This window comes from Festucalex cinctus, chromosome 3 (assembly GCF_051991245.1).
Source record: "Festucalex cinctus isolate MCC-2025b chromosome 3, RoL_Fcin_1.0, whole genome shotgun sequence".
NCBI lineage: Eukaryota > Metazoa > Chordata > Actinopteri > Syngnathiformes > Syngnathidae > Festucalex > Festucalex cinctus.
In genome coordinates this window covers 12413624-12430887 of record NC_135413.1, presented here as the reverse complement: position 1 = coordinate 12430887, position 17264 = coordinate 12413624, and the positions used below count along the sequence as shown (strand labels likewise).

The 17264-nt window shown below is 40.7% G+C and overlaps 1 protein-coding gene across 15 annotated transcripts in view; it reads left to right on the top strand.

Moving 5' to 3' along the window:
• plekha5 (pleckstrin homology domain containing, family A member 5) overlaps nucleotides 1–17264 on the top strand; it is a 114866-nt gene that overhangs the window by 61882 nt on the left and 35720 nt on the right. For 13 of the 15 annotated variants that reach the window (XM_077515856.1, XM_077515859.1, XM_077515858.1 and 10 more), the window contains exon 4: nucleotides 15116–15199. In XM_077515856.1, coding sequence (XP_077371982.1) covers nucleotides 15116–15199 — 84 coding nt within the window. Of the gene's footprint in view, nucleotides 1–3470; nucleotides 3735–15115; nucleotides 15200–17264 lie in introns of those variants that run through there. The other 2 variants (XM_077515867.1, XM_077515868.1) reach the window with 1 other exon arrangement.

Genomic DNA, 17264 nt, shown 5'->3' with positions numbered 1-17264 from the left:
CAATTGAATATCATTATCTTACCGTATATCCTCCAGATATGGGGTCCATTCTGTGTCCCAAGTGGTAGATAATTCCCATGTCCCTAATGGGGGTGGAGTGTGTGTGTGTGTGTGTGTGTGGGGGGGGGGGGGGGGGGGGGGGGGGGGGGCTTTATCCTCCCAAGAGTAGCAATGATAGCTGAAGGACTGACTTTGTAATGGATATATGGTGCATTATTAATGTAGCAAAGCTGGTCAAGGTTCTCTTATTCCTGATGGTGTTAATGGTGGCATATGTAAGTCAACGTTTAGGTTTTTATGTTGAAATAGTGAAAGGTGAAAAGAAGGTAAGTGTGGGAGAAAAGCAGTCTCAAAGGGTGTATTGACTGGCTGGTAGGGCTGTCAAATCGATTATTCCATTGAATAATCGTATTCATTAAAGTGTATTGTAAAGTATTTCACCAGCTTGTTGTTGATTAACCAATTACTGTTGCTTATTTAACAGTGTCTAGTGATGATAGAGCAACTAAACAACGCTTAAGAAATATCACGAGACAGATTGAAGTACGCAGTTACTCAAATCAGTTAATTTTGCACCTCTAGTGGGCGGGCAAGGGCCCCTTATGGCCCACTCGTGGGGACGGGTGTGACTGCAAATAGCATGTTGATGAGAGGAACAACTGTTTGACTACTGGGAGGGAACGAGGTCATTGTCTGGGCTTTCATGTGTTATAGGATTCTTATTTGTTTTTCCCTCTTGTCCCGCTTACAAGTTACTTTATCTCCAGTACTAAAAAGGGAGGTCACGTGGCACTACTTTTGGTACACCTAAACAATCTATTGAGATGTGATACAAAGACAGTCAACAGTCAAATTCAACACACCCTAGTACAAAAATTCCTGAATCAACAAAAAATACTGTGGTTTTGTTGGTACAACAGAATTTCATTTTGTATGTCTCTGTTGGATATCTGGGAGATGACGCAGCGACACAGTTCCATGAACTGTGTGCAAAGCATTCGCAACCACTTTATCAGAGGGGAGTCAAATAGTTTTGGGATGAGCCATTAACAGCTCAGTGCAGCTATATCCTCTCTCTCTCTCTCTCTCTCTCTCTCTCTCTCTCTCTCTCTCTCTCTCTCTCTCTCGCTCTCTCGCTCTCTCGCTCTCTCTCTCAACAGGCCATCTTTGTCAGGGCTTGCTGAAGAATGAGCCAACGGAGCTGCTGCTATGCTTTGATACTAAATGCTAGAAACAATAGATGGTTCCCACAAAGTCAGCCGGTGGGTGTGTCCACCATATTTTTTGGAAAATCGCTGTTCAAATCCTAGACAAATATAAAATGATGCTTATAATGTGGCTAAATTGACGGAAATGAGCACACAAAAGGTACCGTTGTAGCGGGAAAGCTATCAGGCAAAGGAACGCCAGCGGTACCTTACAACATTTGGACTAATTGCCGGGATCCCTATAAATTGACGAAGGAAGATCACGCCAGCCACGGGTCACGTACATGGGCACCGTGAACTACCTTATAAATGCAAACCTTTGAACAACTCAAGGCATATAAATCAATGGAGGCAAAATCAACCAGCTGTGTCATGGATGCATGTGCGAAATGCAATGCATGACCGAGAACTTCAATGTGTTGATAGTGACGGCAAAGCTACGTTGTAGCTAGCTTAGCTTATATGCACTTTTAGAAACTACAGTTGTGCGCATTAAAATACACTACCATAATGTTTTTGCATATGTGCGCGCTATTTTACAGAGGATATGTAAGATAACAGAAATGCCCTTTTTTTCACTCATGCTAAGTGGTTGTGTGAAGCCATTTATTGTAAGGGGGTGTGGGGGGCACCGTTTACTACTGATGGATTTAGCATGCAAGCGCTCGACTGGACAGGAACAGACAATGTGCACAAAGTAAACATGCTTAGTAGAAGAAGAAACCTTAAAAGGAAAACTAATGAACCTGTGATGAAGTGATCTGAGCAGATCTTGGAGTATTTCATGGGTTCATCTTTCTGTTGGTACTGGCTAAGCACAGTCTGCGAGGTGATCACTGATTTAGTGAAATCACCTTCATGTGTTCGGATTTTTGGAATGGAATAGAATACCAATTTACAAGTTCCATCAGCTTACTCACTTAACAACCATATTGGTTAATTACGTATGATGGAACACTTGTTTGCTGAAATTTACAAACACGCAGTGCCACACTTCGTGCCATCTACTAGGAAAACCAAAAAAATATGGTGGACGCACGACATGGTGACGTCACACCAGAACTTTCAGTACATCCTATTGGGTAAAGAAAGTCTTGCTTAGTGTATACTGTGACGTTGCAGTAGTACAGAGGCCATTACGTTTTCATAGATGCTAATGAATAACTTAACTAAACAGGACCACATATAACAACATTTCAAATGAAACATCAGCAGCTTCAATTCTTTCTTTATAGGAAAGTACTACATCAATCATTTGGCTTCTTTTTAAGAAATAAAAGATGCAAATAACAGTTTTGTCTGTGTGAATTATTCTATGAAAACACAAACAATGGCATTAATTTATTTTATTGCTCTGGATACACCTGACGTGTCTCCAATACTGTTTAAATTCCACCAGAATTTGCATTCATTGCATACCATTCACATTTTATTGCATGACACAGTTTCAAAAAGTTTGTCATTCTGTCAAGTGCATGTCACGAGCCATAACATCTTTAACATCTTCAAGCCAGAAGCTGAGAAGCACTGTATTTGTTTCTGGACGAGTTATTTTGTAACCACCTATCATCTTAAACTTGTTCCTTAAATCTAATAATCCATATTTCATGACCACCCTAGGTTTTGATGATCATTTTTACAATGGATAGTTATTATTGAACAGATGTCATAGAAAATAAGGCAACATCCACAAGTTTGGCACTTGTGGTCTCTCTCAAACATTGTAATCTATTATACATTTAGAAACACTGGATCCATCAGTGACTGCAGTGGCTATAAATGGTTGTGGACATTGACATTTTTGTCAAAATATGTCAAGTTACCTAACTTCCTCATTTAAGCCAACCTAGTGCTCCTACTGCCCTTTCATCTTAAAAGTTGATTTGGCTCGCTGATCTCCAAAGACAGACACAGTTTTGAACAAGCAAATACAGAGCAACAATACAACTATACAAATATTTACAAGCATACTGGGAAGTGTGTAGCTTCACCACCCCTCTAGTATGTTCAACAAATTATCTGCAATGTTCCTGTATTTTTAGTCAAATCAGTATTTATTTGTTAGTGTATGGCAAGTTATATGACGTCATTAGAGTTCATGTCTACAAATGCTAAACTATAGTATATGGCTTGTCATGCCTTGAGTGTGTCCTCTCCGAGCCCATGCTTGCCTCGTCTGTCATGATAGTGCACCTTGCCATACATCCGGGCTGTGACGTCACAGTCTCTCGGGTTTCACTACTTGGGTCCTGCGTGTGCGCGCTCGTATGCGTGTGTGCGTGCCTGCAGTCCTGGTGTGCGCTGCTCGTCAGTCACCACGAGAAGAGGAGGACGTCTTGATAGCCCAGCTGCGGGGCGAACAAGCAACACCACGTCTACTTTTTGAACAACACGAAACTAACTACCTATCTGTTTTTTTTCTTCTTCACCGGATTAAAGAGGACCTCGTTTCTCGACACTTTTCCCCCCTCTCCTTTTTCTTTTTTAACCTTCCTGATAACTGCGTGGACGTTACGGAGGCTTATTGTAAGTATATTGAAAAACTCGAAGCAGTTTCTGATAAGAATTGTTCTGTAAATGGGATGGTTCGCTGCATGTGGTGGCGTTATAGATTTCGACAGGATGGTTCGTTATTTATTAAAATAGATACGCTTGTTGGTCTTCATTGAAGTTGTAGTATGAAGTTAATCACAGTACTTCCCATCAGCAGGCGTTTTATTTATGTCGGAGAACACATTCATGACAAGAGTCAAAGTAGTAGTCGTATTGAAAGGGGAGAAAGAAAAAAAAAAAAAGGTTTCTAGCGTTGCTTTAAATGAGTCTTTGATTGGTTACTCAGTAAAAACAAGCACTGCGATTGGCTGGCGTCCAGACCAGTGTGTACTGTACCCCGCCTATCTCACATAATGTCAGCTGGGATAGGCGACCCCAATGATGGATGGATGGATGGATGGATGATGGATGGGTGGAGTTTCAAGCGTCTTTCCCCCAAAATTTCAGCTTCCCATGCTAATTATGTGCTCCTGTACATCCTGTTTGTGTTCTTTTTTCCAAGTAGTCAATGTAAGCCATAGTTTCCACACAGGACACTAGCATGTGTTGGGGATTGTTATTTCTGGTTGTGGCTGATCTTTTGGAGCTTTTGTCAGCTAATTACGGTTTGTTTTACACTATAATTAAACCACTTGCTCTCTACAAGCCACCCAACCCGCACCTATACAATATCACCATTTACATACTAGTGTCATAAGCAAAACATATTTGCTTTTGTGGATAGTGTTGGCTTTAATCCATAAATTCCTTCAAAAATAAATTAAACCGGTTTTTCACCATGACAGGGTTTGCATACTAGATGTTATCAGCTTGTTTTGTCCTAGCTGAGTGTCATTAAACTTGTGTCCATGCAGTAAAATATGTCTACACGTTACGTTTTATTGTGTTTGGATCAGATGTGTCTGTCAAAGCAGATATCTGCTGTCCTCGATATTACTGGCTATGTATGCATTGACAACTGATTCTAATGCAAAAAAAAAAAAAAAAACTAATTACTGGTCAAAGAAGTAACTAAAAGTTCACAAACAAAAAGTTATCTGAGTTCATTGTACTCATCAATGTTGGAAAGACTGATGGTGGTCTGTGTGGAGCTTGGGGGCGGGGCACTTTGTCATTGAAGACTGGGCCATAACGTCAGCCAATGTCTCCGCTGAGGAAATGGAGCTGTTTAGATGGAGAACTCAAATGAATTAAATTTGAGGCTGCGGCCTCATTAACCAGCGGATTAGCAGCCATGCAGATGTACAGGCGGGTTGCACTGCTAATTGCTTGGCCAGCTCTCTAGGCCGAGCACATCAATCGCAGCGGGGGTGGCGTCCGATTTGATTTTAGGCTTTGAGTCATGAGAGGATAAACAGCGACAGCTCAATTTCATCCAATCATTTCTTTGTCAAGTTGAAGTCCTCCTATGACCTTATTTGCTCCAGTCAAGTTATAGTTTGATTTAAGTATGTTATATTATTTTCTTGTCTCTCATGTTACAGTAATGCACTCCTCTACCTGAGCCTCAATCTTCATCTATTTCTTTCAGGAGTTGACCTTGATTAGATAGTTCTAATCTGAATACTATTTTGAGTGGCTCACTATACATTTGACTTTGTCTTTCAGTGGTCCAAAGCTCCAATCTACGACAGTATAAAATAGTGTGTTACATAAATGACTTACATTTTCCTGCACTACTATTTTCTGTGTACCGTATCCACCATGAAAATCCCTTTTCTTTAATATTTTCTTTTAGAAGGTAACTTGTCATGGCAGTCAAATCGCCTGTTCAGTTGTGTCACCTAGACATCATTTTAAAACAGCCTGGGGGTTGGCTAATTGAATTATTTGGACAAAAAAATAAAAATAAATCAGATTTGTAGCCTGAGCGAGCAGCTGTTTTCTATGGTTAAGTAGAAAGGTTGAAAGGTGAAAGTCAAAGCTTAAATGCCTTGTCGTAGCACCCAGTGGGGATTTCCCACATTTTACAATACTCAGAACTATATTACACTAAGTGTACATGGCTTTGCAGGATCGTGGCAGCACTTGTCGCATTTTAGGTGGCCTCTCTCGGGGGCTGCAAAGCTGTTTTGTCTTTTTGGCCTTTTCTTCTGTTGCCCCCCACATGCCCTCATCCAAACTGCCTATTCTGCTTATTTAGCCCAGCTTTTGTTAGGAAGGCCATTCATACCGCTTGTCAATGTCCATGTGGTATTGAGGAGTTCCTCTGCAGTTCAACTCTTTTCAGTCGTAGCTGAGGCCAGTCACCTGATGGTGTGGCGCTATCTCATGTTGTCCCTTCAAGTTTTAATAGGGTCAGATTTATGGGCTTTTTCAAGTAAATGTGGTACCATGGAAAGACGATGAACTGGCTGAGACCTTCCACCTGTTGGCTTGCCAATTAATGTGGCTAGTAGTGTATTGCAGGCGTCGGGCCAAGACCTTCTACCTGCAAAACAATCACTTTTCAGGAGGTTGGTCAATCATTTTTAAAAATAACACCCACACAATTGTGGACAGACCATAACCTAACCCTATCGTGAACAACCTCACAAAATCTCAGCAGCTCACTGATGTGCAAGCATGAAACGATTTACAACACTTTGAAGTCAGTCCCTAAAGAAGAGAGGAAACATTAGAGAAAGCAAGAATATACACTGAAAGGTACCTAACCATAACCCTGTTCACATAAATAAGATATACTTTCCTACCCTAACCTGCTCACAGTCAATAATGGTTGATAGTAGGAATGTTCGATACCACTTTTTTTCAGACCGATACCGATACCGACATTCAGACCCTCAGTACTCACCGATACCGATATCAACTGCCAATACCAGTAGAACATTTTGACAAATAAAAAAAAATCACAAAAAGATATTTTTAAACAAATATATTTCCTTTCATTTTGACAAAAAAGCAGCACAGTCACTCTTCAATAGTCTTAACGCTCAAAATAAAACACAAAAATGCTCTTTTAGTATAAGATTCACAATTGTGAAGTATTTCCAAACCAGTGAAGTTTTGGTGAAAAACTGCTGCAAGCTAGCGCCAGTTACAGGCAAGGAGGACTCACTTAACGTCTTCCCCCTCTGCCATCGGTCGCTTGTACTCGTCTGAGTCACGAGTACTCGTAGAAAAAAGGCTGGTATCGGTACTCGCCCATCCCTAGTTGATAGTAACCGTTTGGCCCTGGAACTGATCCGTTTTTCCTGTAGGCAAAACTGTTTATAAATAACAAAAAAAAAGTGGTCAAACAGCATTTTAAAACATATTGTGTTCAACATTCGAGGCCCTATAACACTAAAAATGATAATGTGGCACTTTCATTTACGTTATAACAACACTAGCAGTCTGATTAGGTGATAAATGCCCCCCAACTGATGTATAAATAGAGAGCAGTGTGGCTTGTTCTGATAGGAAACAAGGTTATGGTGTGAGAAGCCTACATTGTCTCTCGTGTGGACTTATTTAATAGGGTCATAAAATCTGACCAGCGATGCCAGAGGACGGATTCGATCCTACTGGGCAGTAACTCCCACTGTGAGAAGTGGTGATTAAAGCAACCATTCTGTGCAGTGGCTGTCATTTAGATGATATCCCAAGGGAAGCAGGCTGTATGGCATGACCTGCTTATATGCAGAAGTAGTATTGAAACAACATTTACCTTAATATACTGTACAATGTCAAATGGGATCAGATGATCAGTTAAAAATATCCAAGTGGTTGGTGATCTTGTTTTTCCATTTCAGCTCAAGTATCGGGAATTCCCCGTTTGATTTTCAAATAATTCATACAGTGACGCTGCCAGTAGGACCTCTTTTGTTAAAATAACATGATTTGCTGTTAGGACACTTCCAATGTGTTGAGCCTTTAGTCGTTCGTGCTTGACCTAGTTGAAGAAGAGGAGTAAAGGTTCAGAGACCCACCCAGAAACAATAAATGCTAAGCCTGTGAGGTGCTGACCTCAAGACCTTAAGCTCCCCATTACTACAGTTCACTGCTCATTATTATGGACAAGACGGTCCGGAACCCAAGAGGCTGCCCCGCCCCGCCCTCCCGACTGTGAGGCGGTCAGCTCATCATGCTTGGCCAACTTCTCCACCTTTTTACATCTAATGCCAAGAGGTGTCCTTCGGCCAGATCCACCTCTTAAACCAACTTCTTCCTCTTCAAAACAATAAATAACGAAAAGTGAAGACCATGTCGAGATTTTGCCCTTTGTGAAGCTCACAAATGTTTCCATATGTTGCCTTATGTGGGCGCCTGCGTGAAATAACTTCTAACCTAATGCTGACTTCAGGGACCACAGACCACATCCCTCATAACATGTGCTACCATTTTAAATGACGTTGTTGCTAAATTTAGTCACTAGATGTGTTTTGGAAAAAAATATATCAGAGTAATCTACATTAAGACAAGACTTTCACCGTCCTCTGTTTTATTTTTGTGTAATTATAGCTTCCGTCACGAATGGTCTAATTTTGCAATGTGTCAAGAGGCCCCTTATATAGTATGAACTCATGTTTGCATATTTATTGGACTGGTCAATGTTAAAACTGCCGTTTGTGTCAAAGAAGCTATGATTAGATTATTATTTTTCTTTAATTATTATTTAGGGCTGTCGAAGTTAAAGCGTTAATACATTAATTAATCACAGAAAATTGTCGCATTAATCACTTATTAACGCATATTAATCACACAATTTTTTTTGACAGCACTTGAGCCTTGAACGTAACCGCGGATGGTTACATTGAAGGCTGCGCAGGTCAGTGATGAGGTCAATGCACGGCATTTCCTACGCCTGTTATTCCAAAATGAGCGGGGTGACTCCAGTTGGTGTGCTCGGTGGTAAATTTGGCTTTAAAAAACACCCTGACAAGACTTTAGATAAAACAAAAGTAATTTGCATTTAATTAATAATTACTGAATTGCACCCAATTGATATGATGCCGTTACGTTTTGAGCAATACACGCATGCATGCAATTGCGTACATGCATTTAATCAATGTTTGCAAATGACATTCAGATAATAAAATTTGTTTATGTCAAAATATTACGGTATTTTGTATTTATTTTATATTACGCGAATATGCAAGTAATTTAGCTGATTAATCGTGATTAATCAAAATTAAAAAGTATGATTAATCAGATTAAAAATTTTAATCGTTTGACAGCCCCATTATTATTATTAACTGTCATAAAAGTATAAAAATAAAAAAAATAAAAAAAACGTTAAAATGTGAACATTCTAATACCTGTGCTCACCTTAACTTTAATGATGATGGACACTTGTGTGGTGACCATACAGAGGAAAATTCGTACTTTTTTAGCCTCTGAAAGGATTTGCTTAAACTTAAAATTTCACAAGTCACTTACTTCTATCATTTTAATATTTTGATTTGGCCATATTGCCAGCAAAATTGTGGTTACAGTTTTCCAGTGGCATAACTTTTATTTCCATTTCAATGGTCATTATATTTTCCTCCCTACGCTATCTGTGCTAGCTTTATGTGATGGCGGAGAAAAAGCATACACGTATTGTGTGGGATTGATCTTTTAAATGCGCCTTGAATTAATGCTGATGTCTTGCAGAAATTTGCAGTTTTTGTCTGTCATCCACGACTTTGTTCGCACAGATTTTGCACTTAAGTCTGGATTCCTTGACATTAGGGGCTTTCAAATTCCAACCGTTCCACTGTATAAGTGTGCATATTGCAAAAATATTTGGATTTCATGTTTATGATTGAGTTGGCTGAGCCTCCCTGTTTCTTAAGGTAGGCAGGAGAAGTAATCTCACTGCAGATCTTTCACTGTAATCCTGATCCACTGGGGCTGGGTGGGGATGACTGCTGCTGAGTTCAAATGCAGAATGAAAATGTATTTATTGAAATATTACAGCCTGCCTTTTCTGGCCCCCACACACATCATGTTACTTTATAAGCTCACGTTTTGCCACTGAGGTTTAGCACCCGTCCTTTCATGTTACGTTATGAATGTTGCCGACCTCCTCAGATAGCTTCCTTCCACATGAATATTGACTCGATGATGCTACACAACCCGTCTTAAAAACACTCTCCCTTCCATGCATGTCAGTAAACACATCTACTGGTTGCAAGGGGGAAGTTCAAAGCTAACGGAAAATGAGACATTAGAATCAGTTTTAAGATGATCATGCCTACATATTTTCTTTTCATTTACACTTGCAAGGTAAGAGTTTTGTTTACTCCTATAGAGGCAGCGTGATTAAACATGACCAATAGACTTAAAATGTTCCAGTGTTTTCGAAAGTGCACATTCTGGCAATCAGAAACCCACAGACTTGGAAAACACATTTATATCAAGGTCATTGCAGTTTTCGGCCAATACCACATCGCTATATCAAGTTCAAGTATTTGTCGTAACTATAGAGACGGAGCAATGTGGTCACGCAGTTCAAGCCTGGAATGGAAGAAGAGAAAACCTTGTAGACTTCCCATTGCTGCATTTTGTAATGCTTTACTGATAAAATTAATTCAATCTTGTTTTTCATGTGGTAAATAGTGGATAATTAGCACATACTCAGTGTAATTTAATTTGTACCCACTAGGTCTACACTACAAGGTCTTGTGAACCGTTTACCAAGTTTAAAGCAGCTGCAAATGCCCAAGATATACATTTTACGTAGTGGATAATATACATGCATTCATTCATTCATTCATTCATTCATTCATTCATTATCTTGACCGCTTATTCCTCACAAGGGTCGCGGGGGGTGATGGTGCCTATCTAAGCCGGCCCTGGGAAGTAGGCGGGGGACACCCTGGACTGGTTGCCAACCAATCGCAGGATAATATACATTTTGACAGAAATTAACTCCACTCATCCCATATTCTGTTTGTCTGCTAATTGCATTAATTTGTGGCGTTCAAATGTGCTGTAGTAGGACTAACCAATTTTTACTTCTATTATATGAATATAGTCTTTCAAGAACTAACCAACCTATGAGGCATACTAGTATGTGTGATGGGGTACTACTAGTGAATAATGGTTCCATTTGTCTGTCCCCAGACCGCATAGAGAGCTCTGCAGCCAACAGTGCCTCCTGTAATTATGGACCCGAACTGTGGAGACTATTACTCTCCACGCTAAACTGAAACCAAACCCCCCTATTTCACTCCTGGTATTTGCTCTTTTCGGTGCACGAGAAGCGTGTGTTTAAAGGCTGTGTTATTTTTGGGCTGCAGTTTGACTCCTTGACTTTTGGCTTCCTTCACTTTTGTGATGTACAATCTTCTTAAATTGCTCCTGCACTCACTCACTCACTCACTCACTCAAGTTTGCTTTATACAGTATTGACAACCTTCTCCCAATTACAAAAAATGCCACTACCAAATTGCAATATACTGACACTATAATGCGATACAGTATATGTGCTGTATGATAAACTGAGGGAATTATGCATTCCTGCCACAGTTCCAAATCCTGACTGCTAAACACATGATTTATGAGTGACAGTGAAGCACGATGATGCTAGTTATTCCTTCCTGACCATCCGTATTACACACAACCCTGACCTTTTTACTGGAAAGCTGCGAGAAACTAGTGAGAATGTGTGGCTGGTTTCCTGGAATTCTAATCTTGTTGTGATAGAAATACAGTAACTTGACTGGTGTTGTGACACTCTAGTATGGATGTGGGAAAGCATGCAGGACAGCAAAACAGTTTGACTCAGTTTATATTGTAATTTTAGTTCTTATTACAGGAATGGATTTGGAATAATTTTGCTGTATAGAGAAAGTAAGTCTTTCTGACACACTTTTCTCCAAAAGATTTAAGCCATAGTAAATCATATATATATATGTGTGTGTGTATGTATAATTTTTTTTTCCCTCCAGACAGTTCGGGAACATTTTGGCCTTCTAATACAAACTGTCAGAGCTGAGCTGTACATTATTATTTGCCTTGGCATTATTTTACATGAACCAAATCCATTACTCATTTATCTTTGCTATTATCAGTGTCTCACAGGTATAGTAAAAATAGGCCCAATTGACAGTTGTTTTTTTTTTTTTTTTTTTTTTTTTTTTGTTTTTGTTTTTTTAGGCCAATGCCGATTCTGATATTTGTCAGAATGAAATTCCAACAACTGACTAATCGGCCGATTAATTAATTTATTTTTTTTATCATGAATAAAATAATATCTTTGTGGGGTTTTTTGTCCCTTAATGGTTCAAAATGAAGATAAATAAGAACAAAAATCTATAAAAAAATTAGGTGATTTTTTCTTTTTTCTGTTTTTTTTTTTTTTGTCATGATCTTTGTCTTACGTCAGGGGTGTCAAACTCATGTTAGCTCAGGGGCCGCATGGAGGAAAATATATTACCAAGTGGGCCGCATCGGTAAAATAACGATTGCCGTCAATTATACGCAGATTTTCGCTATATGTGGGCCAGCCCTATATTACGGAGCTGAACTGTAACCATATTGTTCCAAGAAAATAATACAAATGCAAATGGAATGTGACAACACTGAGTTCTGGACATGTTAAATCATCTTTTTTGCATATATATTGTTCCCAGAATGCATTGCATGGCGCAGTTAATGACGTTATAAGGACGCTAATCCTTGTCATATCTATTTGTGTTACCAGTAATTGAATTTGTGTCTTATTTAACACGTTTGTCGGTCTATGATTAAAAAATGTATAATAATAATAATAATTAGGGGTGTTAAAAAACATCGATTCAGCAATATATCGCGATACTACAGCACGCAATTCTCGAATCGATTCAGTAGGCAGCCGAATCGATTTTTTTAACATCCATTTTTGATGGAAAAATATTCAACAAAACGTCTAACTTTCACACCTTAAGCATGGAAGAATGTTATATTAATGGAACATTAAGCCTTAATATTTTATTTCAATGTGGTTTAAACATGAAAAATTTTGTTAAACCTGGTCGTTACATACAGTGACTCACAGTTATAAGATAATACATTTTCATACATAAGCTCCTCGGTGGCAGGGCCCCGGGGGTGGATGAGATCCGCCCGGAGTTCCTAAAGACTCTGGATGTTGTGGGGCTGTCGTGGTTGACACGCCTCTACAACATCGCATGGACATCGGGGACAGTGCCTCTGGATTGGCAGACCGGGGTGGTGGTCCCCCTTTTTAAGAAGGGGGACCGGAGGGTGTGTTCCAACTACAGAGGGATCACACTCCTCAGCCTTCCTGGTAAGGTCTATTCAGGGGTGCTGGAGAGGAGGGTCCGTCGGGAGGTCGAATCTCGGATTCAGGAGGAGCAGTGTGGTTTTCGTCCTGGCCGTGGAACAGTGGACCAGCTCTACACCCTCCGCAGGATCCTCGAGGGTGCGTGGGAGTTCGCTCAACCAGTCCACATGTGTTTTGTGGATTTGGAGAAGGCGTTCGACCGTGTCCCTCGGGGAGTTCTGTGGGGGGTGCTTCGGGAGTACGGGGTGCCGGGCCCCTTGATACGGGCTGTTCGGTCCCTGTACGACCGTTGCCAGAGTTTGGTCCGCATTGCCGGCAGTAAGTCGGATTCGTTTCAGGTGAGGGTTGGACTCCGCCAAGGTTGCCCTTTGTCACCGATTCTGTTCATAACTTTTATGGACAGAATTTCTAGGCGCAGCCGAGGCGTGGAGGGGTTCCGGTTTGGTGGCCTCAACATTGCATCTCTGCTCTTTGCAGATGATGTGGTGCTGTTGGCTTCATCAGGCCGGGGCCTTCAGCTCTCACTGGAGCGGTTCGCAGCCGAGTGTGAAGCGGCTGGGATGAGGATCAGCACCTCCAAATCCGAGACCATGGTCCTCAGTCGGAAAAGGGTGGAGTGTCGTCTTCAGGTCGGGGATGAGATCCTGCCCCAAGTGGAGGAGTTCAAGTATCTTGGGGTCTTGTTCACGAGTGAGGGTAGGATGGAGCGGGAGATCGACAGGCGGATCGGTGCAGCGTCTGCAGTGATGCGGACTCTGTATCGGTCCGTCGTGGTGAAGAAAGAGCTGAGCCAAAAGGCAAAGCTCTCGATTTACCGGTCGATCTACGTTCCAACCCTCACCTATGGTCACGAGCTGTGGGTCGTGACCGAAAGAACGAGATCCCGGATACAAGCGGCCGAAATGAGTTTCCTCCGCAGGGTGTCCGGGCTCTCCCTTAGAGATTAGGGTGAGAAGCTCGGTCATCCGGGAGGGACTCAGAGTCGAGCCGCTGCTCCTCCGCGTTGAGAGGAGCCAGCTGAGGTGGTTCGGGCATCTGATTCGGATGCCTCCTGGACGCCTCCCTGGGGAGGTGTTCCGGGCATGTCCCACTGGCGGGAGACCCCGGGGACGACCCAGGACACGCTGGAGAGACTATGTCTCTCGGTTGGCCTGGGAACGCCTCGGGATCTCGCCGGAGGAGCTGGTTGAAGTGGCTGGGGAGAGGGAAGTCTGGGTTTCCCTCCTGAAGCTGCTGCCCCCGCGACCCGACCCCGGATAAGCGGAAGAAGATGGATGGATGGATGGATTTTCATACAAATCTTACAGTGTACATGACATGTACAAGTTTACTGAATGGTATTTTCTAAATTTGAGTAAAAATATCGCAACAATCGACTTGTAAATTTTGTATCGGGATTAATCGGTATCGAATCGAATCGTGACCTATGAATCGTGATACGGATCGAATCGTTAGGTACTAGGCAATTCACACCACTAATAATAATCATAAGAATAATAATAATAATTAAACAAACCGTAACTTTAAGTTGTGTGTCAAATAATGACATCCAGGACTATTCCCGCATACAAGTTGCATTGCTCATCTGAGGAGTGAGAACTGCTTGTGAAATTAAACATTTCATATATTTTGATTGTGGCCGACTGATTAATTAGTTCGACAATACATTTATTTATTTATTTATTTTTAGCTTTACAAAAATCACCTAGTGGGCCGGATTAAACCCCTTTGCGGCCCTGATCCGGCCCGCGGGCCTTATGTTTGACACCACTGTCTTACGTTGTAATGTGCTAATGTGGTAAGGGAAAAAAAAAAAAAAAACTTTTTTTTTTTTTATCAGTGGGGCCCTATTTACTGTATATACTGTATTTTTACTTTCAATGTTTAAAAGGGCTTCATTTAGTTTTAATCTTCACAACATACAACCTGTATGGAAAAATACACTAACTAACCTGTGCATAAAGTGTTTGTTTTCCTTGATGTTAATCTCCCTCTCCCTCTATTTGTATATAAAAATACACAATTTATGACCACAATCAGGTACTGGAAGAGCTTGTATCAGGATTTTCCAAGCTCATAAAAAATGTGTCTATCGGTGCTGTCCGATATAGATGATACTTTCTCACCTTTTCTCCCCAATTTCCACTCTGTTTCATAGTCATAATGAGCGAAAGGTGACTTGCAAGCATCCCGTCTCAGGCTCGCCCTCTCAAGACAACTGCATCTTTGTAATCAACGAACAGTAAGTCTTTTGTTTGTTCTTTGCTCAGAATGTCATTGGGTTGTATTTCCAGCCCCGCACATGTTGTTGAAACTTCCGATGCCGTTCCACCCCTGCCCCTAATTGCAGCTCTGCCCTCATCAGTCAAAGATCTCCCCAGCATATAAGTGCGCTTACCAATTATTTGTAAGATAAGGGATGAAACTAAAACAGCCTTTGTATCACATATACATCACTCACTCGGAATGTGATGTGTCACATTCAGTCCCTCTTGACCCCCGGCAAGTTTGTGACCTTTTCTCATACAGTAAGTGTCGCCTTTCAGTGTTACAAGCACATTTCAGCAAAGAAGTTGGCATGCCCAGCTCCAGACAGGATGGAGTTCTGCACCAAATTTTCATCAACCTCACTTGTTCTTACATCCCTTTCAAACATGGCCGTTAAAAGTATGATGTTAAGTAATACATTTGGGCTTCTCCCAAAATTCACCCCATTCATGCATTCTGCTCCCAGTCTTGAACCATAATAGCGAATCGAATGTAGCAACAAAATACTGATTTTTCCACTGAATGCAGCTGGGTCGGTTCAGCTCCTCTTAGTTGTACTCGAACTAAACACCAACATTTTTAAAGCAGGAGTACACTGAATGCAACTAATGTCATAGAACTTCAATGTGAGTCTATAGTACTGTATTCCATTAATCTATTTAATGTCATGAATTTTCAGAGAGTCGTTTGGTTTAGCAGAAATGGACTGACTGTTTGTGTCACACCACACTCTCTTGACACATTCCTCCCCTCGCTGCGTTCCTCTCACTTCTCTGCTGCTTTTTACATAAATAGGTACAACGTGCTGGTGCAAGATGACGTCTAAATTGGAAACAAGCAAAAAAAAAAAAGAAAAGTAAAAACCATGCATTTGACTCTTATTTATATAAATAAAAAAGACAATGGAAACCATCAAGCATTTGGCTGTCTTTCAGGGAAAGTAGTAAAAAAGATAAAATAGCCCCTGAACAAGCAGAAAAGATAGATTTTATCTGCCACAAGGATAAAAGAGGCCATGTGGAAAATTGCTGTGACTGCACTCAAATTTGGTATTTGTTGAATAACATGAAAAAAGTACCCTGTATACTGTGAGCTCTGTAACAACTTTCAACATTTGGACATATGAGAAATGATTCAAAAATAAAAATAAAAAAATGAAAAACAAATCTGACTATCAGAAGTCATCAGAAACAATTCTGGCCGAATAAAAAAAAAGAGGCCCACTATCACAAGTGACATCACATCACATATGCTTTATCATCTATTTTTCATCAAAGTTTCTTCAAGTGTACAGGACAGGCTGTTCTCCTGATTAGCTTCCTCGTCACTGCAGTTGCTAATATGATTTCAGTTTCAGCTTTCGATCTGACACCACTTTCTGTTCCTAATGTTCCCATTTAAGCGATAGACATCTTTCGCCTCTTACTTGAGCTTCCTGTCGTGCTGCTCACTTTGAGGTCCAACAAGCCTGACCCACCGCAAAGAAAAGCCTTCTCAGCATTCTGTCTTCACTGTACATGTTTCAACTTTTTTCTTAGTCATCCTCATGTTCATCTGCATGCTGACAGCAAATGCTTAGTACACGTACACCAAAACATGACCTTCATCAACTGTACATGAATTTAGTCTGGAAACCGTCATGACTACAGTTTAGAGTATCAACTGTTTACATTACATTCAACACTGGTTAAATTAAGAATGTTTCTTTAAAAGTAAACGTGCATTACATTTTTTTGTCAGTATTTCCAGTCGTTTTTACTTATTGCTAATGGCAGAGGTTAGCTAACTTTTACTCTTGTTTAACAGTTAATAAGTTGGCGTCAGTTTAAACTCGGAACACATTTTTCCAGTGTTCAAGCGTCTTCGATGTTCCACTGTACCTGGTAACTAGGGATGTCACGATAAGGGCAATATCGTGATATCTTGATATTAAAACTGCCACAATATCGTCATCGTCATGTTCATAATATTTAAAAGGAACACATCTGTTAAAAAAAGTCAGGTTGATTTCCATTTGTGCAGTTCTAGCACTCTCTAGT